The sequence below is a fragment of the Oncorhynchus gorbuscha genome, linkage group LG11 (genome assembly GCF_021184085.1).
Source record: "Oncorhynchus gorbuscha isolate QuinsamMale2020 ecotype Even-year linkage group LG11, OgorEven_v1.0, whole genome shotgun sequence".
Classification (NCBI taxonomy): Eukaryota; Metazoa; Chordata; class Actinopteri; order Salmoniformes; family Salmonidae; genus Oncorhynchus; species Oncorhynchus gorbuscha.
Window position 1 is genome coordinate 8,833,616 of NC_060183.1, and position 22,213 is coordinate 8,855,828.

At 40.5% G+C, this 22,213-nt stretch overlaps 2 protein-coding genes and 1 long non-coding RNA gene across 6 annotated transcripts; 2 read left to right on the forward strand and 1 right to left on the reverse strand.

Moving 5' to 3' along the window:
- Nucleotides 1-3,805: 3,805 nt before the first annotated feature.
- Nucleotides 3,806-8,431, reverse strand: LOC124047533 (leucine-rich repeat, immunoglobulin-like domain and transmembrane domain-containing protein 1). Of its 2 annotated transcripts, XM_046367842.1 has the most exons (5): nt 8,111-8,431; nt 7,049-7,512; nt 6,120-6,425; nt 4,501-5,624; nt 3,806-4,138 (listed from the first exon to the last, which is right to left on the reverse strand). In XM_046367842.1, the coding sequence occupies exons 1-4, from the start codon at nt 8,233-8,235 to the stop codon at nt 4,540-4,542; spliced, it is 1,980 nt and encodes a 659-aa protein (XP_046223798.1). In that variant the 5' UTR covers nt 8,236-8,431; the 3' UTR covers nt 3,806-4,138; nt 4,501-4,539. The 2 variants fall into 2 exon arrangements, with proteins under 2 accessions (XP_046223798.1, XP_046223797.1); XM_046367841.1 differs by having other exon boundaries at nt 3,806-5,624.
- Nucleotides 8,432-12,390: 3,959 nt separating this feature from the next.
- LOC124048083 (RPE-retinal G protein-coupled receptor-like) lies at nt 12,391-18,599 on the forward strand. Of its 3 annotated transcripts, XM_046368498.1 has the most exons (8): nt 12,391-12,797; nt 13,255-13,414; nt 15,104-15,225; nt 15,771-15,924; nt 16,627-16,744; nt 17,460-17,573; nt 17,739-17,905; nt 17,966-18,599. In XM_046368498.1, the coding sequence occupies exons 1-7, from the start codon at nt 12,722-12,724 to the stop codon at nt 17,883-17,885; spliced, it is 891 nt and encodes a 296-aa protein (XP_046224454.1). In that variant the 5' UTR covers nt 12,391-12,721; the 3' UTR covers nt 17,886-17,905; nt 17,966-18,599. The 3 variants fall into 3 exon arrangements, with proteins under 3 accessions (XP_046224454.1, XP_046224453.1, XP_046224455.1); XM_046368497.1 differs by having other exon boundaries at nt 12,392-12,797; nt 17,739-18,599; XM_046368499.1 differs by lacking the exon at nt 12,391-12,797 and adding an exon at nt 12,821-13,021 and having other exon boundaries at nt 17,739-18,599.
- A 548-nt stretch (nt 18,600-19,147) lies between these two features.
- LOC124048084 lies at nt 19,148-21,806 on the forward strand. The gene is made up of 2 exons (XR_006841176.1): nt 19,148-20,232; nt 20,288-21,806. It is a non-coding gene; the product is annotated as an uncharacterized LOC124048084 (long non-coding RNA).
- Nucleotides 21,807-22,213: the final 407 nt, after the last annotated feature.

The window sequence follows — 22,213 nt, forward strand, 5'->3', positions numbered from 1 at the left end:
CTAGGTCACTTTTACTTGAGTAAAAGGTATCTATACTTTTACTCAGGTATGACAATTGGGTATTTTTTCCAACACTGCACAGAAAACATATCACGTGGCACTATCCATGGTGCTGATCGCAACCAATTATTTATATAACACATTAGATGACTGACAGGGGGCGCTGTTTTGAAGCCACCGAGCTTAAACAGACAGATTTTGATGTGGATTTGTGTCTTATGCTAATTAGATGTCCGTGCTAGATATCGACTCTAGGGGGTTAAAGTATAGTTTTTAAGAGAGTACCAATATCACTGTCCCCACTACAGCAAAAAAAAAAAGATTAAATAAATTTGCTCCCGAGTGGCGCAGAGGTCTAAGGCACTGCATCTCAATGCAAGAGGTGTCACTGCAGACACCCTGGTTTGAAACCAGGCTGTATCACATCCGGCTGTGATTGGGAGTCCCATAGGGTGGGGCACAATTGGCCCAGCGTTGTCCTGGTTTGGCTGGGGGAGGCCGTCATTGTAAATAAGAATTTGTTTTTAACTGACTTGCCTAGTTAAATAAAGGTAAAATCCATATATATATATATATATATCAACAATTGTCCTTGAAATATTTCATTTAAATAATTAAAAATTCTATTACAGTTTTTTTACAATCAGTTTGGCACTAATTTCGGAACCTTGATGTCATTTTTCAAAACTCCAGACACAAAACTCACAACCAATGATCAAAATGCAAATTTTTCGAAACTCTAACACTAACACTTTTTCCACGGTGTTGTACGTTAAGAGATGTCCTTCTGCACACCACTGTTTTAAACAGCTGTTATTTGAGCATGTGTGGCCTTTCTGTTAGCTTGAATGAGTCTGGACATTGTCCTCTGACCTCTCTCATTAACAAGGTGTATTTGACCACAGAACTGCCGCTCACTGAATGTGTCTTGTTTATCGCACCATTCTCTGTAAACTCTAGAGACTGTAGTGTGTAAAAATCCCAGGAATGCAGCTGTTTCTGAGATGCTGGAACCACCATGTGTTGCATCAACAATCATACCACAGTCAAAGTATCTTAGATTACGCATCTTGCACGTTCTAATGTTTGGTCGAACAACAACTAAAGCTCTATACACTCTATATATTGAGTTGCAGGCAGCCACATGATTCGTTGTTCTAATGTAACCTTCTTTGATGGGCTAAATAAGGTCTAGAGCTGATGGCTTGACCTATGTCATTGTGTGGGATAATGTCAGGTTCCACCATGCTCAAATGGTGCAAGCCTGGTTTCAGGCCCATCCACAATTTACCACCCTGTACTTATCCCCATACTCTCCTTTCCTAAAACCTGATTGAGGAATTTTTCTCCACATGGAGGTGGAAGGTATATTGTAGGCGCCCTCACGAACAAGCCACCCTTCTCTGGGCCATGGATGATGCATGCAATGACCTAATAATAATATATGCCATTTAGCAGACGCTTTTATCCAAAGCGACTTACAGTCATGTGTGCATACATTCTACGTATGGGTGGTCCCGGGGATCAAACCCACTACCCTGGCGTTACAAGCGCCATGCTCTACCAACTGAGCTACAGAAGGACCACACGGCAGACCAGAAGGACCTCACGGCAGACCACCAGTGTCAGGCCTGGATTCGCCTGAAGATCCTTCCCAAGATGTTTGGCTAAAACATCCATTGTGATGTGGATGAGAACCTTTGGCCAAATCCACAAGACAAGGTTGATGGAAATGTAGAAGTACAGTAATCAATCCTTTGTTTAGATTTTTACAGTAAGCCAGGTGAGGAACACTGCAGTTGCTGTTTTACAGTAAGCCAGGTGAGGAACACTGCAGTGATGTTTTACAGTAAGCCAGGTGAGGAACACTGCAGTTGATGTTTTACAGTAAGCCAGGTGAGGAACACTGCAGTGATGTTTTACAGTAAGCCAGGTGAGGAACATGCAGTGATGTTTTACAGTAAGCCAGGTGAGGAACACTGCAGTTGCTGTTTTACAGTAAGCCAGGTGAGGAACACTGCAGTGATGTTTTACAGTAAGCCAGGTGAGGAACACTGCAGTTGATGTTTTACAGTAAGCCAGGTGAGGAACATGCAGTGATGTTTTACAGTAAGCCAGGTGAGGAACATGCAGTGATGTTTTACAGTAAGCCAGGTGAGGAACACTGCAGTGATGTTTTACAGTAAGCCAGGTGAGGAACATGCAGTGATGTTTTACTGTAAGCCAGGTGAGGAACATGCAGTGATGTTTTACAGTAAGCCAGGTGAGGAACACTGCAGTGATGTTTTACAGTAAGCCAGGTGAGGAACACTGCAGTGATGTTTTACAGTAAGCCAGGTGAGGAACATGCAGTGATGTTTTACAGTAAGCCAGGTGAGGAACATGCAGTGATGTTTTACAGTAAGCCAGGTGAGGAACACTGCAGTTGATGTTTTACAGTAAGCCAGGTGAGGAACACTGCAGTGATGTTTTACAGTAAGCCAGGTGAGGAACACTGCAGTTGATGTTTTACAGTAAGCCAGGTGAGGAACACTGCAGTGATGTTTTACAGTAAGCCAGGTGAGGAACATGCAGTGATGTTTTACAGTAAGCCAGGTGAGGAACATGCAGTGATGTTTTACAGTAAGCCAGGTGAGGAACACTGCAGTGATGTTTTACAGTAAGCCAGGTGAGGAACATGCAGTGATGTTTTACAGTAAGCCAGGTGAGGAACATGCAGTGATGTTTTACAGTAAGCCAGGTGAGGAACACTGCAGTGATGTTTTACAGTAAGCCAGGTGAGGAACATGCAGTGATGTTTTACAGTAAGCCAGGTGAGGAACATGCAGTGATGTTTTACAGTAAGCCAGGTGAGGAACACTGCAGTTGATGTTTTACTGCAGTTTTTTCTTTTTTGTAGCTAATTATTTTTGCTTTGATTCAAAGAAATCTATGAGTGATTTTATTGTATTTCATCAATAAATGTCATATTTTGTCCAATGATTCCACCGTGTCTGTAGTATTCTCTCTACTAGTCCTTTTACAGTGATGTATTTACGTGTAGTACCATAATGAAACATGTATCACATATTTTGTACTACAATATTTAATGACTGTACGAACAACGACACAGTGAAACTATTGGTATCTTGTGTGTGGGTGATCTAAATGAATGGTCCTATGGTATTTCATGATAAATTTGTTATTTGAACCAATGATTCTGCAAGTGCAAGGTTTCTTTAAAGATATGAATGCACAATGCAAGGTTTTGAACATTGGACAGCCTGTGTTACAAGTGATGACCGTTTTGAGTTTTGTGTCTAGAGTTTTGAAAAATGACCACAAGGTTCTGAAATTAGTGCCAAAAGGATTGTAAAAAAAACTGTAATTCCTATGGATGGCTGAGCCTTCTGAAGAGTACCAATATGGCTGACTGGTGGCTTCAAAGCCTCTCATTGGCCAGTACCAGAGTATGTGAGTGGAGCTGGAATGGAGCGTGCTCAATTTGACTGGAGCGTGGAGCGAGTTTCCCCAAAAGCTGGAGCGCCGGCCTTCTCGCCCGCTCCAATTTCGCTCCAGTAGCGCACCAGGAGCGCTCACGGTGTGCCCGGACCAGCAATGCATTTGTAGTCCACTTGTGTGCTGCTATAGCCCCTTGCTTTAGCTACTGTCAGGGAGTTTGCTAAATATTTGAAATGCCTAAAGAAAAAAATGTATCTTGGGAGGAAAATGCTTTTACAGAGCAGGTAAGGATTTAAGAGGACACAAACATTTATAAAAAAAAAAGTTTTTATTTTGTCATACATTTATACATACACATCAGATCATAGATACATATTACAAAATATATAGTACGTTAGCTTTGATTGGACAGTAAAGCTGGCACATTAACATATATGTTAAATACAAAAAAGGTATAAAATATCACTAGAGATGAGTTCTGCTTCAACAATACTTTACAAATACTTTATTTTGTCAAATAACAACTGTGCCAGAATTCTGAGGTCAGATGCACTCCAGAATAACTCTGTCATTCTTCTTTCTCCTTGCAAAACGTCATTAAGAAGATGGGCTAAATGTATTCTAGTAGAATGGGCCATTTAGAGTTCCTTATTCCATTCTGAATCTGGGAATCTTCCACACAGAATTTCTGTAAAACCTGGGAATTTTGGAAAAGTTAAATACTGCCCTTAAAAGTGCATAACAAATACAAAATGTTTCTTTGCAGATCAGAAATCATTTATGAAAAAAAATATATAATATATATAAAATATATAAAAATGTTTTTTATTACAGTTCACCAGGTCAAGGGTTGCCTGTATTCCCATAATAACACTTATGTATCTAACTCACATATTCACCACACATTTTTTTTTTCCAAAGGAAAGAGTGTCAATGCAACTAAGCCTTTTGTTTCTGTCCAGTCTCTGAGCAGTTTCACTCATGCTACTGTCAACTACTGGTTGAAATCATACAAACCCTTAGTAACAAATATTTAAGTTCTGTTTGGAAAGGACATACTTTCTCTGCCCTCTAAAGGCTTGAGACCATCAGTTGGTATCAACAAAAGTATTCGTTAGGCGGTCCCTCAGTCCTACAAATGGCCTCGGAGTCCACACTGCACCTAGCAGAGAGCAGTCTGTTGGACTCGTCTGGCTGTTGCCTGGCAAGGGACTCCCCCTCCATCCCCTTAGGGTTCTGTCCCGGGGAGAGGGTCTCGAATGTCACATACGATTCTTGGATATCTTTGGATTTTCTCCCCAGTAGCTTTTTGCAGCGCTTCTTGAGCGCCCCGCAGCAGACGATCAGTGTCAGGGGGACAGCGATCACGCAGGCCACGGTGATCACCACCACGTTAATGAGCTTCTGGGTGCCGCTTGCGCTGGCCGCCTCGTCCGTTGAGAAGATTACACACTGCTCCTTTTTAGGGATCAGGCCTTTGACGCAGACGCAGGCGATGTACTTTGTCCTTGGCACAAGGCCCTCAATAATGATCCGGTTCTTTCCCGCAGCGACGTTGATCCTCCGCATGTCCCTCTCGCCGAACACGGCGTACAGGACGCTGAACTCGGTGGTGTTCTTGGCCGCCGGGGCCCGCCAGTTCAGGGAGACGGTGTGGTCGGTGTCCCCGATTATCTTCACCGAACGCACCACCCGTTTCTCCGGTGGTGCCGGCGCCTGTAAAGAAGAGGCGTTGGCTGCTAGGTTGCTAAGGACCTCCTTCTCCACTTCCTGCATCGCCGTCTCGGTGATGGGAGGACCGGGCGCCTGTCCGTCAACCACGCTGTTGGAGATATCGTAGCTCTCGATATCATACTGTCCTGTAAAACCGCCCGGTCCTAGTGGTTCGATGATAGGCGTGGCTGCCGTGGTGGTTGGTGGAGGTATGTATTTTGCAACAAGTTTATCCTGGTAGGCAGCTTTCCCAAACCCACCGGTTTTCCGTCCCTTTTGTTTTCTAGTCTTGGAGCTGCCAACTTGTTCCTCATTTTTTAAGGAGTCTGTGATAACTAGGGAGATGATGGCATCTGCAGTCCCCAGGAAGTTGGTCGCTTTGCAGATGTATTTCCCAGAGTCCCTGTAAGAGACGGCACGAACACTCAGGATGGACCAAATGATTCCCTCCTTTGAAACTTCTTCCTGAACTATCAAAGAAATACGAAAGAAAAAGTGGTTGGATCAATTAGTGAAAATAAATCAGGCCACCCATCTGTAATCTAGGAAATAAATCCATCCATCTGTAATCTAGGAAATAAATCCATCCCTCTGTAATCTAGGAAATAAATCCATCCATCTGTAATCCAATCTATTTCAGCTTCTGACTGTACAGTGCCAAAAATAGATTTCCTAAGTACGTACTTATTTTAGGCAATAGGCAGACATGTATTCCCTGGTCCCAGATCTGCTTGTGCTGTCTTACCAAGTACGCCAAACATGACCATGAGAGTTTCCAAGACAGCACAAACAGATCTGGGACCTGGCTACAACCTGCCATGACTGGAGCAGGTTTAGCCAAACTAACTGTTTTGTGTTACCCTTTATCCAGGTTTTTAACGTATGTAGTGTAGCTACTACTTCTTGGCTGTATATCTATTTGTTACACGTTAAATACATTCAATCAATAAATCAATGGATCTCACCAGTGCCGTTCATCTGTTTGCCGTCTGCCCGGGTCCAGGACAGCTCTGGTACTGGGACTCCGATTGTCCCACAACGTAGCAGGACGTTGTTCCCCAGGGAGCTCCTGACCCGGGCCACAGCCGTGTGGACACGGGGCTCCTGGCACTTCCGGAGCTCCGTCTCGCTGAACGACACCCCCGACAGGCTCTCTGGGTCCGCGCAGTGCAGCCTGGTGTCGATCAGAGTCACGGATGTGGATGGAGACTTCTGGAACTGGACCACGTCATAGAGCCGGCAGTCGCACAGCCACGGGTTGTCATGGAGACCTACATCAAAGAAGAAAATAAAATATTTCACCAGGATATACATTTTTGTTTTTTAGACGCTCTTATCCAGAGCGACTTAATAAGAGTAAGTACATTCAACTAAAGTAGGTAAGGTAACAACAATGGTAGCTAAACAAAGGTCAAATAAAAACAACATCATTTTTAGCATGGCAATAGATAAGATAGATATGCTTTTTGGTCTTTTTGGTATTATGTGTTTACAATGGCAGTTTAACAAAACAAAAAGTAATTGAAAGTAGAAGTAATCATGCTCGTTTCAAGTGAGACTAGTGAATGTAGTCACAATTAACACTACAGTATGGCTACCTTTACTATAATTAGAGTAATCCTTACACTACTCCCAAATGCTGATGCTGTCTCCTCCAACTGTCCATGTAATGCTATGTAACACACCAAAGGTACTCATGAAATGCACGTTGGGATAAAACCACCTTGACAAGCAATGTTGTAGATAGCATATTTTTAAAAACCTTTTCCTGTGTATCAATTTCATGTCATTTAAGGCTTGCAAACCAAATGGGATTCCCTCTAGGTAAATAAAGATAGCTTTAATTGAAATTGATTGATTAATTAATTGCTTAATTGGTTGTTTAGATCCTTACCTAGAATATATTTGGAACTTTCCCCATCTGCTTGAGATGGTTTCACAGACAACCACGTAAAGAGAACCTCAGGAGGAACCGTGACTAGGCTGTTGCTAGATAAGTCCAGGTAGGTCAAGTTCTTGATATAGATGGCCGCCTCGGCCGGGATCGACGATATCTTATTATTATGCAAGTCCAGTAGCCTCAGGTCGGGCATATCAGTCAGAGATTCCCAGGGGAAAGAGGTGAGAGCGTTCCCTTCCAGTCTCAGCTCATCCAGACTTCTCAGGCCACGGAAGCTGTCTACATTCAAAGAGTTCAGAGAGTTGAAAGAAATGCAGAGCAATTCCAAACGGTTGAGGTAGTGAAAGGTTTCGCTGGAGATCCTTGTGATGGCAGTCTTCTCGATCCGCAGTTTCGAGGTGTCTGTAGGAAAGTTGGGTGGGATCAGAGTGATCTCTGGGTCATTGCAAAGGACACTCCTAGATAGATGGAAAGGAAGGGAAACACAGGTTAGTGAATGTCACCGTATAACCTATTATAACAGGGTTATCTAGATAATTCAACTGTATTACAAGGTTGACTCAATTAACCGCGGCCTTGTATGTGTTCATGAAATAGGATAGCTTGACAATTAATGCGTACAACAACAAAACATCACACTAAATATTTTATTTGCTCTGTTTTTAATCGTTAGCTTTTTCGCTTATTTTATTCCTCTGGGTCTAAACGTGGTGAATATACCAGGATCAATGAAGAGCGGTAGATAGCCGAGTGTATTGGGCCAGTAACCAAAAGGTTGCTGGATCGAATCCCAAGGTTAAAAATCTGTCATTCTGTCCCAGAACAAGGCAGTTATCCCACTGTCATTGTAAATAAGAATTTGTTCTTTAACTGATTTGCCTAGTTAAAATGAAAAGGGAATTAGAGCAGCGCAAATGAATCCTCAGACCTATATAAACAAAAAAAAAAGAGCTGATTTGACCTGCGTATTCCGACCCAGTAGCACACAGCAGAAAAAAACATAGAAGTTGTTGACATTGAGATTTTAATTAGTTGTAATAATTGCATTGGTCTTACCTTGCTTTGGATCCGTCCGATAGTTTGTGAAAGAAACAGCTACATTGAAACGGACACGTGCTGCATACACACCGTCCGAGGCAAAGTAATGCCAAGCAGAAACACAGACTAAAACCTTGAACCATTTTCTCTCCGAAACTTCACTATCAAATATAGAAGATAGTTAGATATATTTTTTTAAAGTACAGTTTATTTTGTTCTTCCCGATGCATCATGTGTGTGTCCTGCTATCTCAGTATCCCATATTGGTCTGAACGTCGTTCCCGAAGCCTGAGATAAAAAAGAACGGAGGGATTAGTGGAAAGGAATTGGGTTATTTTCATTTACGCGAGTATTGCCTCCTGGCAGTTGATTAACGAGCTGTGTAGGTTTGCTTATTTTTATATGCAGAGTAAAAAAAACACTTCTCTATAGTTGGGGTTTATTATAGAGATGGGAGGGGACCATTAGTCTAAATGCTATAGTTGGGGTTTATTATAGAGTAAAACATTAGTCTAAATGCAGAGTAAAACACCTTATAGTTGGGGTTTATTATAGAGATGGGAGGGGACCATTAGTCTAAATGCAGAGCTTATAGTTGGGGTTTATTATAGAGATAAAACTAAACGTCCTTATAGTTGGGGTTTATTATAGAGATGGGAGGGGACCATTAGTCTAAATGCAGAGTAAAACACGTCCTTATAGTTGGGGTTTATTATAGAGATGGGAGGGGACCATTAGTCTAAATGCAGAGTAAAACACGTCCTTATAGTTGGGGTTTATTATAGAGATGGGAGGGGACCATTAGTTTATATGCAGAGTAAAACACTTCCTTATAGTTGGGGTTTATTATAGAGATGAGAGGGGACCATTAGTCTAAATGCAGAGTAAAACACTTCCTTATAGTTGGGTTTTATTATAGAGATGGGAGGGGACCATTAGTCTAAATGCAGAGTAAAACACTTCTCTATAGTTGGGGTTTATTATAGAGATGGGAGGGGACCATTAGTTTTGGTATTTCATTTACTTTTATAGAAGCACTGTATGCATTTTCTTGAATGTGACAATATAAGGTAAGTGCAAAAGGAAGCTATTATTTTTTCAAACATAACTATTACCATAGTCTGTCATTAAAAGGTTGCATACCATGATTTTGACATAGAACTCATTATTTCTTACATTTTTTAAACTTTGTACAGTATTTTCAGTCTAAATATTTATTAACAAAGTCACACCGATGAAAGATATCCACCAGATTATCAAAACCCATACCAGTAGCAGCCTCCTTTCCCCCAATGCACTGTGGGGTACAGTGTTCTCGACCCCAGTGAGACCCTACATACCATGGAAGGCACCACTAGATGGCATCTAAGAGTAATAGAAAACAATCCATCCATTTAATTTTTAAACTTTCATAACCTGTATATTTTGGTGAGTCAGAGTCATGGTTCTAGAGTCAGAGTCATGGTTCTAGAGTCAGAGTCAGGGTTCTAGAGTCAGAGTAAGCGTTCTAGAGTCAAAGTCAGTATTCTAGAGTCAGAGTTCTAGTCAAAGTCAGGGTTCTGGAGTCAGAGTAAGAGTTCTAGAGTCAACGTCAGGGTTCTAGAGTCAGAGTCGGGGTTCTAAAGTCAGGGTAAGCATTCTACACAAGGGATTCTGATGATTTCAACATTCTATGACTATGCTTCTTCATCCACTTAATGTTTATAGCCCCTTGTTCCTGTAGGTCTGGACATCTATTAGTCTGCAAAACTACTGATCCCTCCTCATGACACACTTTCCATCTGTGAGAGTGGCTTAGTGTGAGTACACAGTCTGTCCCCGGTCTCTATTCAGACACTGATGGAAAATGCATCCCGAAATGGTACCCTATCCCCTATATAGTGCACTACTTTTGACCAGGGCCCATAGGGTAGTAATGCACTATATAGGGAATAGGGTGTGGTTTGGGACCAGCCCATAAACAGCCAGGTGCAGACAAAAGCTTTAAAGATTTCAAGCAAATTTGCGACCAGGAGGCAAATCCCAGCCCCCAAACAACTATGTGTCTTTAATCCAGGCATCTATCTATGGCCCTTATTAATACATCTTAAACCCACTTTCATTCTAGCACATGAAAAAAACCTCCACTTGCATGTATTATCTGGGCTCTAGATGTGTGTGTGTGTGTGTGTGTGTGTGTGTGTGTGTGTTGTGTGTGTGTGTGTGTCCTAAGTAATGTGAATTAGTATTTATAAAGAGGGCTGCCTTCTGCTTTAGTAATAAACTACAGTCTAGGGGCTGACAGATCGAGGAATGAGTTGAGTTTTGAAATGTTAAACAATTGTGTGTTATTCAATGTCTAAAGTCCAAACTAAGGCAGTTGGACTTACATCAACAGTGCAATCTTTGTTTTATTGCTACATCAACAGATTATAACGGTAGGTGAAATGAACTATGTCCCAATAGACAACACAGGCACACTACACTAGCGGTAGAATTGATTCAAATCCATATCGGAATCTGTGGGTGTTGTTTCTCGTGTCATAAAAGGTGGGGTCTTTGATTACAATGTAATATTATTCATCCAGTTTATGTGGGATTCAAATTCTACCCTATTCCCTATGTAGTGAACTACTGGTCCTGGTCTTTGGTCAAAAGTAGTGAACTGCTGGTCCTGGTTGCTGGTCAAGAGTAGTGCAGTAAATAGGGAATAGAGTGCCATTTGGGACTCTGAGTAACGCCAGCAAGCTCTATTGTTTAAGTCTTTACTGTTGTTACAGTACATTAGGACCATATCTAGGCTATCCAAGGCTTTGGGCTCTACTGATGAAGTATGAACCTGGGGCCATCTCTAGGCTATCCACGGCTTTGGGATCTACAGATGAAGTATGAACCTGGGGCCATCTCTAGGCTATCCAAGGCTTTGGGATCTACAGATGATGTATGAACCTGGGGCCATCTCTAGGCTATCCACGGCTTTGGGATCTACTGATGATGTATGAACCTGGGGCCATCTCTAGGCTATCCAAGGCTTTGGGATCTACTGATGATGTATGAACCTGGGGCCATCTCTAGGCTATCCAAGGCTTTGGACTCTACTGATGATGTATGAACCTGGGGCCATCTCTAGGCTATCCAAGGCTTTGGGATCTACAGATGAAGTATGACCCTGGGGCCATCTCTAGGCTATCCAAGGCTTTGGGATCTACAGATGAAGGATGAACCTGGGGCCATCTCTCAGGCTACCAACGGCTTTGAGGATCTACTGATCTAATGCTTTGACCCTGGGGCCATCTCTAGGCTATCCACGGCTTTGGGATCTACGGATAAAGGATGAAATTGAGCTAATGTATCACATACCAACTCATAGAGCCTAGTCATAATGCCATCTAATGCTTTGACCCATATATATATATATATATATATATATATATATATATATATATATATATTGAAATTGAATTTATAACTCAATATGCTTTGTCAGCTTCCAGCTAGCACTTAAAGTTACTGTAGGTCTATGTTTATAATGTCATGGATGGTGAAGGCAGCGGGTAAAGATGTAGGATCTTAATTTGATCACTCTTTTGTTGCTGAGCATTTTCCCGCATAGAGGAAATTCTAACTTGTAGTGTATTCAAGGTTTAAAAAGGCTTCTAAAGTTTGTAATTTATACTTTAAAATGTCAGACTTGATTAGCCCTATCGAAAAAATTATTAAAAAATATCCATTAATTATAATCCACATAATAATTCACGTTTCCTGTTGGTGCTGGATCATTTCCCTGCCATAGCAAACTGGCTCAAACTAAGATCCTACATCTGTAGGCCTACCTATCTAAATATATATTTATATGTTATTTAAACTTTATTTAACTAGGCAAGTCAGTTAAGAACAAATTCTTATTTACAAATGACGGCCTCCCCCAGCCAAACCAGGACAACGATTGACCAATTGTGCCCCACCCTATGGGACTCCCAATCACAGCCGGATGTGATACAGCCTGGTTTCAAACCAGGGTGTCTGCAGTGACACCTCTTGCATTGAGATGCAGTGCCTTAGACCTCTGCGCCACTCGGGAGCAAATGTATTTAATTTTTTTTTTTGCTGTAGTGGGGACAGTGATATTGGCCTTACACCGGCCAAACCCTCCCGTAACCCGGACGACGCTGGGCGCCGTCCTATGAGAGATATCCTTCATTGTCATGTACCATATAATGTTTAGCCTACTAAGGATAAAGCATTATCTGTGGGTTTAGAGTTCAGTGACTACCACTGGTCAGTAGTAGCCTATAATGTGAGATAGGCGGGCTCCTTATCAGTTGTTTTATAGATCAACGAGCTGCGCATGCGCACTAGGTGCGCAGAAACCACTTCAATGAACACAAAGAAAAATATATTTTCGGGAAAAGAAGAAAATAGTTTATATCCAATGTGTAGAATACTCTATTATTATCATTGTACCTCTAATTAGAACATTCCTGTAGGGATTGGTAAGGTTTTTTCTTGAGATAAGTCCTTGAATGCCTTTTCACGTGAAAGAGCGTATATAAGGAGTTCAGTCTTAGAAACCTCTGGCACTTTTAGAAGCGAAAATAAACGTAGAGGAATTATCTGTAGTGTCCCGACAATTATAGTAGCCATTAAAAAATGGCAGCATACACATTACCGGAGGGATTCTCCGATTTTGACATGTTTGCATTCGGTTCAGCTCTTCTTGTTGGGGGTAAGTGAGATATTTTATGCCAAATATGTTGAAACGAAAGTTTGTATTTATTTGCACTAGAGAAACGGCTGCCAGAGGATGGCGCCCTGTGGGCTTTTAAAGGGATCTGAAATGGATAGGCCTAAAGAATTTAAAGTCGGACAAAACAAAAATTATTTGGCCCGAGAAATGCTTTGAAGATTCTTCAAGTAATGACAGCCATTTGGCAACTTCAAATCCTCCATGTATGTTAATGTGATAATTGATATTATGTGCTAGAATTGTAAGATTATGTTTTGTAAGGTTGAAATGTGAAAGTGAAATAAAAGTATGTGTGCTTAAAATTCAACAATTTCGGACATATACAATACGTGTAACTTGACTGAAATGTTAAACCTCCATTTAGTCTGTTTATATCATGGAATCTGTCACAAGTTGTTTCCCTTGATGATTTCTTTCTTTCCTATGTGTGTTTTAGGTCTTCTTGGATTCTTCCTCAACGCCATTTCAATATTGGCCTATATTAGCGTAAAGCAAATGCGAACTCCCAGTAATTTTCTTGTGTTTAACCTTGCTGTGGCTGACATTATGCTCAATTTAAACGGCCTGATCGCTGCTTACGCCAGTTTATTTTATAGGTATGAATTTTTGTCCTCTGACACTGCATTAACGCCTTTGGAGGTTGCCTAATTTATGTGTACAATAGTTGTTGCAAAACATGCGTTTCTGCATTGATCTAAAAGTGGTTTACAGAATGATTTGTGCAGACATCCTTTCTAGAGAGGCATTCAAGTAAGGCGCATGTAATCATGTATTTCTGAGTAGCTATAATGGATATATGCTATATTACACAAAAGGGTGATTCCTCACGAAACTAGGGAAAAAATGACTCTTTTTTTTAAATATATTTTTTTTAAATATTTTTTTAGATTTTCATGAAATGTAATCGATATAAGGGTCCTTTGGAGGAAGCATTGTTGACATGTATCTAAGTCGCTCTGGATAAGAGCGTCTGCTAAATGGCTTAAATGTTAAATGTATCTTCAAGCATAATTGAACTTTTTTTTTAATGAAGTTTGAAAATTTGTGACATTTTGGCCTGACACAGGTCTCCTTTAAGACACCAACTAAATGGGTGTCAAATGTAGCTGTTCTACTTGTTCTCTAATATGAGTAGTATTTGGATTTCAAAAACATATTTTATAATTATTGAAAAATATAGAAATGTTGGTTAGGGCAAATTGTTCAACATAATGTTGAACATCATATGTGGTCCTTCTGTAGCTCAGTTGGTAGAGCATGGTGCTTGTAACGCCAGGGTAGTGGGTTCGATCCCCGGGACCACCCATACGTAGAATGTATGCACACATGACTGTAAGTCGCTTTGGATAAAAGCGTCTGCTAAATGGCATATATTATTATATACTCTACGGGCATATATACGTTCCAGAGGGATCTCTGCTTAGTTTTAAAGTTATGACCCATTTTATTCAGAGAAAATGGTAGAGTAGGCAATGTGACCAATCACAGCCCTCCTTATATTTGTAGAATTTTTAAATCCTGCAAGTCACCAGTAGAGGGTGACAATTTAAAAAAATCTATTTTCGCATTCATCCTGTTGGTAATGCATACTAATTGGATCATAACTCTAAAAGTATCAGGGATCCCACGGTGGAACTTTGATATGCCTGTTATTATGCAAAAAAAACTATATTTAAAAATAATGTATTTATATTTTTCAATATTGACAAATTAATGTACTTTATAACAAGCAGAACCAGAACAAGCAGAAAAGCTTCATATGACACCGATTTTCATCTACAGATGAAACAATATGGAGTCTTAAGGGAGGAAAGGGTAAGGCCAAAATGTCACAAATATTACAATTTCAATGAATTATTTCTCAATTATGCTTTGATACAAATGTCAAATATATACCAAGAATCCAACCACCAAAAGGAACCTTCTATGGATCAAATTATGTAAAAATCCCCTAAAATCATGGTCTTCTTTTGTTACGAGAGGAATCGCCCGTAACTGTAATGTTGAACAGTTGTTAACGTATATGATCCTGATTTCATAGTTCAACTGTAGGTGTATTTGATATGACAATTTGCAGCAATATGAGTCACCATGTTTATGCCTGATGGGAATACAAACACCAAGGCTGCGTTTACACAGGCAGCCCAATTCTGATATTTTGTCAATAATTGTGTTTTTTTTTACCAAATCAGATCGATCTTTTGTAAATAATCAGGCAAAATATCGGAATTGGGCTGCCTGTATAAACGCAGCCTAAATGTGCTCCTCTCTTCTCGTCACCCTAGACACTGGCCCTGGGGCCAAGACGGATGTAGCAACCACGCCTTCATGGGGATGACAGCAGTTCTGGCCTCTATCAGTTTCCTGGCTACCATCGCCTGGGACAGATATCACCAATATGTGACCAGTGAGTAGTATCCTACTGTACGGCGGCAGGTAGCCTAGTGGTTAGAGCGTTGGGCCAGTAACCGAGCTGACAAGGTAAGAATATGTCGTTCTGCCCCTGAGCAAGGCAGTTAACTCACTGTTTCCCGTGCACCATGGTTGTTGATTATGGCAGCCCCCCCCGCACCTCTGATTCAGAGGGGTTGGGTTAAATGCGGAAGACACATAAAAAATAAAAAAAACAATTTTACCCCCTTTTTCCTCCCTAATTTTGTGGTATCCAATTGTTAGTAATTACTATCTTGTCTCATCGCTACAACTCCCGTACGGGCTCGGGAGAGACGAAGGTCGAAAGCCATGCATCCTCAAATGCGGAAGACACATTTCAGTTGAATGAATTCAGTTGTACAACTGACTAGGTATCTCCATTTGCACTTTCCCAGTATGTGTTCATGTCATTTACTAAAGCGTTATTGATTTATTAAACATTTTATTTATTGATGTACTATATACATGTACAAACATACTCTTGCAAATTCCATTAAACATAACTTTATTATGTTCCAGATCAGAAGCTGTTTTGGAGCACGGCCTGGACTATTTCAATCATTATCTGGGGGTTGGCCATCATCTGGGCGGCTGTCCCTCTGATTGGTTGGGGAGTTTATGACTTTGAGCCAATGGGGACCTGCTGCACACTAGACTACACCAAAGGAGACATGTAGGCTACGTTTATATTAAAATGTAGATTATTTAGCAGACAATCTTATCCAGAGCGACTTACAGTCAGAAAATGAAATGTGCGCACACCCTCATGTTCTCTCTCATCTGTGGTGCAGGGAATTCCAGACCTGAAGGTAATTTAATTGTAAAACAACAACTTCCTCACACACTGTTACCTCTACACCCGTTGATGTTTCAACCAGAGACCCTACAAGACTTTACAAAGTCTAAAGGTTGATTCCCAAATACCCTTCTGTCTAAACCAGCTGTTGACATCACTGTTTTCCCAGAAACTGGGATTTAAGATAACCAAGCAGATTACCTCTAAAGTAGGCTCTTTACCCCAGTTGAAAACATCCAGCATTTCACACACAGAACGAGCACTTCCAAAAAATCTCTTAATGGATTGGGATTATTCATTTTGGACAATAAAAACAATGCTGTCTAGCAATGTCTCCCACTGACTATGGTTGCGACATTCCAAGGTTTTCCATAAGTCCCAGTTGGAAGATTCCCGTAATCAGGAGGGAATCAATCAGGAACTGCGGAATCCTCTAGGATTTCTGGAAAACCGGGGAATTTTTGGAAAAATACCAGAATTTAGCAACCCTTAGACAAGTGAGGATACCCCATGTTTGAAGATGCACTGTATAATACAGTGTATGCCGTTATACCGTCTGTGTTCATCTCCATTCAACAGAGACTACATTACCTATATGGGGGCCCTGACTGTCTTCTACCTCATCTTCCCTGCTTATGTCATGAAGTCCAACTACGACGCCATTCACGCATACTTCAAGAAGATCCACAAGCACAGGGTAAATAAACCCTCTAACATTCCACCGTTAGAACATGTGAATGTTCTTTGGAACATTACAACGCATTATAAAAATACCATTCATCTTTGGCCAGAAAAACATACCTCTCAATATACAGTGCATTCGGGAAAGTATTCAGACCCCCTTGACTTTTTCCACATTTTGTTACATTACAATCTTATTCTAAAATAGATGAGAAAAATACACACAAATAACCCACAAAGCGAAAATGATTTTTTTAGACATTTTTGCAAAAAAAAACAAAAAAAAACAGAAATATCTTATTTACATAAGTATTCAGACCCAGTCACTTGTTCTATGAGACTCTGTTCTGTGTGGGGGTACATACAAATTGAGCTCAGGTGCATCCTGTTTCCATTGTCACTATGTTCTGTGTGGGGGTACATACAGTCACTATGTTCTGTGTGGGGGAATATAACAGTCACTCTGTTCTGTGTGGGGGTACATACAGTCACTATGTTCTGTGTGGGGGTACATACAGTCATTCTGTTCTGTGTGGGGGTACAAACAGTCACTCTGTTCTGCTCTTTTATACATTATGTTATTGTGTGACTTCAAAAGCCAGAAAAGTCTAAACAGTATTAAAGTAAGTGTCGGGCTTAGAATTTATGCTAGGGACATCCCAAGGATTCCAGATAGCTCTAACCCTTAAGTCCCATTCAATACAACTTTATTGACTGTCCTTGTATTCCAGTGGAACACCAGCATACCACTGAGGGTTCTGTTGTTCTGCTGGGGACCCTACGAAATCATGTGCATCTACGCCTGCTTTAGCAACGCCAGACTGGTCTCTCCAAAGCTCAGAATGGTGAGCAGTTCTTTTTCTTGTACCTTTTTTCCCATTTCTTCTATTTTGTCTTTCTTTTCTGTTCCTTTTCTCTGTGCTTGATAATTCTTTAGTTAAATGAAATTTGAATGGAGATTTGTTTTGTTTAAATCTTTTAACAAGAAAACATCTTTATTCATCTCCTAGTTGCTTCCTGTTTTGGCGAAAACAAATCCTATTTTCAACGCGTGGCTCTATTCCTTTGGGAATGAGTTCTACAGAGGAGGGGTGTGGCAGTTCCTGACTGGCCAGAAGTTTACTGAGCCGGTCGTTGTGAAGTTAAAAGGAAGATAAAGGAAGTTTTCCATTCTCACATTCTAATTCCATGGTTACACTACTGTACAGGCCATGGAATTAGAATGTTCCATTCTCACATTCTAATTCCATGGTTACACTACTGTACAGGCCATGGAATTAGAATGTTCCATTCTCACATTCTAATTCCATGGTTACACTACTGTACAGGCCATGGAATTAATATGTTCCATTCTCACATTCTAATTCTATGGTACAGGCTATATCCAAACAACATCCTCATCATGCACTCTCATTGCAGTAGGTTTCACATTGGAAGAATGGTATTTGTACAAGGTGGTGAACTTAATGTTAATTGTTTATTTAGCTGGCTTGGGAAACCATGGGTCCAATGTAGCTTGTCAATAGCGGTATGGTGGCTGACTCTCCATTCAAATAGACTTTGGGGAGAAGCACCTGCTATTAGATTGAAGGATGTCTCATGATTGACTAGACGTAGGACACTCAGTAACCTACGTTGTAATACAAATACCACAGTGCTCTTAATGTTCATGCTGAGTTATTTGAAGGTAATACGACCAGAGATCAACCTAAAAGTGGACCAAACTTAAGGTTCAAGTCATGTTAATGTAATGCCGTTTTAAAAATATTTGTTTTATAGCCAATAGCTTTACTTCTAGAAGTTTCCCTGATGTATCCCTCCAGCACTGTAATAAACACCGCAAGGTATTCTGCCAGGCAGCCGCTCTTCAATCTGACTCCACTGACCTTACCTGGAAATGGTGTGATTCTCAGCATTCCGCTGTGCCTGTACAGCTGTAAAAGGCTGAGACTTCAAAAAAGAGCTATACTCTTACCACACCTGGGTTCAAATACTATTTGAAATCTTTAAAATACTTAAACCTGCCTGGAGTGCCAGATGGGCAGGGTATACAGTTTTTTTTTAAACATTTTTTTTTTTACAGTATACAGTTTTAAGGCAATCTCAATCGAGCCAGGATAAAGTATTGGAAATTATTTCATATAGTGACTGAACCCAGGTGTCATTCAGCCAAGACATTTCATGCTATGGAGGTTGTTGTGACCAAGCAGATTTATTGTGTCACTTTTGGTTCCTGTGGAGTTTTAGGATTGTGTCCCTAATTACACCCTATTCCCTATTTAGTGCACTATGTAGGGAACATGGTTCAATTTCAAATCTGAAGACAAAAGCCTTGATGTGATGTAACCTCTTCACAGTATAGCCACCAATCTTTCTGTGAAGAACTATTCTCTGTATTCTCTGTAACTATTCTAAGTGGCGAAAACCACTTCCTGTAAAAAATTAATCCCACGGAGGAAGTTTGTGAATGACCAATGCTCCCTATGTTACATAGTCTTACATTACATTACATCCCCATATAGTCTGGAGTAAACTAGATTTAACCTAATAATGTTTGGTGTATTGAATGTGTTTTTTTAGTTCTAATATAATATGCCATTTACCAGACAGATTGACAGTCATGAGTGCATATTTTTTTTGTTAAATGCATTTGTACGTTCAAACCGTAATCTTAGACTATCACATTGTTTCACGTTGTGACGTTTTAACTTCGTCTATCTTTGTGTAGCAGATGCCGGCATGCTTAACCTTACGTAAAAAAAAAAGTCAATCTACTCCATTGCAGTTGTTTGCAATGTTGTCTTTCTCAGTTTTGTCTCTTCTCCCAGTCATGTGTTCTGGTCCCAGGTGAGGTAAGCATGGCAGACATCAACACAGTGGTGTACCGCGCCAGCGCCTGTCACTGTGTCGTCTGAGCTGCTTAACATGGAGTCTCCAGTCCTGAAATAAACCTTTAACAAGTGGAGTGAACTAATGCAGCTAAGTCCCTGACACAGCCGCCTGTCACAGTAATCCTGTGTGGCACAGCACCAGGGCCTGTCACAGCCACATCACCCAATCAGCAGGGGTGTTGCAAATGGCAACCTATTCCCTATATAGTGCACTACTATAAACCAAGACCTAATGGCAACCTATTCCCTATACAGTGCACTACTATGAACCAAAGACCTAATGGCAACCTATTCCCTATATAGTGCACTACTATAAACCAAGACCTAATAGCCACCTATTCCCTATATAGTGCACTACTATAAACCAATAGCTAATAGCCACCTATTCTCTATATATAGTGCACTACTATAAACCAAGACCTAATAGCCACCTATTCCCTATATAGTGCACTACTATAAACCAAGACCTAATGGCCACCTATTCCCTATATAGTGCACTACAACAGTGGGGAATAGAGTCTCATTTGAGAGGCAAACTGCAAATAGACAACAGCCTTCCTCCGGGGGAGGAGTCGGCTTTCTCCTAACTCACCTGGATGTTACAGTTTGTCAAGTTCAGAGAATCCTGTTGACCAATAAAAAGGGACCTGGATGTTATAGTTGGTCAGGTTCAGAGAATCATGTTGACCAATAAAAAGGGACCTGGATGTTATAGTTGGTCAGGTTCAGAGAACCCTGTTGACCAATAAAAAGGGACCTGGATGTTATAGTTGGTCAGGTTCAGAGAACCCTGTTGACCAATAAAAAGGGACCTGGATGTTATAGTTGGTCAGGTTCAGAGAATCCTGTTGACCAATAAAAAGGGACCTGGATTTTACAGTACTCTAAAAAAGTGCTTAATACACACCATCATTACAGTATGTTTTAGGAGGGTTGACATAATGATGTAACCAAACCATTTATTTTTTTATACAAATTGGGCAACGTCTTGTATTTTCCTGAAATGTATACAAAATACAGTTCTGAGATCATTTTTAGTGAGAGCAGAATTGGTGGAAATGACAAAATGCCAACTAGTTCTGCATAAATCAACAAAAGGTTTAATTTTTAGCTAGATGTGGAGTTTTTTTTTTTATGTAGCGATAAATTAGATCAATCCTGAACTGTGAGATGTAGTGGGGAGTTGTAATTTCCAACAGGCCAACATTGTACATAGTTTACCTCAGAAAACTTGGTAATTAACTACAATGACTATAATCCATTGCGCGCCCGCTGAGAGAAGAGAGAAGCACCGATCGAGGGATAGAAAGTTTAGCGAGCCTGAAAATACATGATTTTAGATATTCAGCAGTCATAAAAGTATGCCATATTTACTTTGAAGAAATACTAAAATAGTGATTTTGTCAAACAGCATAGGCAGTAACTCTAGTAACTCTATAGAGATGAGATGTTGACTTGGAATTAAATAAATAAGTCATCAAATAAAACACATTTGTTGAAAAAAAGGCTTGGTTCCTTTAAGAGGTTTAAAGTAATGTGACTGCTGTTGATTGTTTTATTCTGTGTTACAGAATTCAACCCACATAAATGGGGTTGAAATTGAAATACGTGATTCTTTTTTAATAATCGAACCAAAACTGAACCGACCTCAAAAAGGACTAATCGCTCAGTACTAGATACAGCATAATCTATTTAACAGATGAGATGGTACGCCAAACTAAACAATGTGAAGGAAGTGTCCAAAATGGCACTCTATATTATACTCTAAATGGCCCCCTATTCCCTATGTAGAGCACTACTTTTGACCAGCGCCCAATGGTAGGGAATAGGGGGCCATTTGGGATGCGTATGAAGTCTGAGGGGTTCATGAACTGGCATTAACATACTTCGAAGAACTCAAACACAATTGGTAACTGCCTGGTACAGTACACAATGCTAACTACAGATGTAGGATCTTAATTTGATCACTCGGATGTTGCAGGATATTTCCTGCACAACAGGAAATGCAAAACGTGTAGTGTATTTCAAGGTTTAAAAAGGTGTGTCATAAGGTGAATGCACCAATTTGTAAGTCGCTCTGGATAAGAGCGTCTGCTAAATGACTTAAATGTAATATAATGTGTGTAAAGTTTGTCATTTCCATTTAACAGACTTGAACTATTAAAAATGTATCAACACCTTCAAAAATGTCCATTCATTGTAATTCACCCATAATTCAAATGTCCTATTTCTGACATGGCATGCTATTCACTATATAGTGTCCCACATTTGGCTACAGTAGAACTTGATACCATTAGCTGGGAGGCGTGTAGAATGTCATTCATTGTATGCTGTAACATTAAGGTTTTCCTTCACTGGAACTAAGGGGCCTGAACCATGAAAAACAGCCCAAACCATTATTCCAAATTTTACAGTTGGCACGATGCATTCTGGCAGATAGCGTGCTCAGATTCTTCCGTCGGACTGCCAGATGGTGGAGCGTGATTCGTCACTCCAGAGTCCAAAGGTGGCGAGCTTTACACCACTCCAGCTGACGCTTGGCATTGCGCATGGTGATCTTTGGCTTGTGTGATCTTTGGCTGCTTCGCCATTGA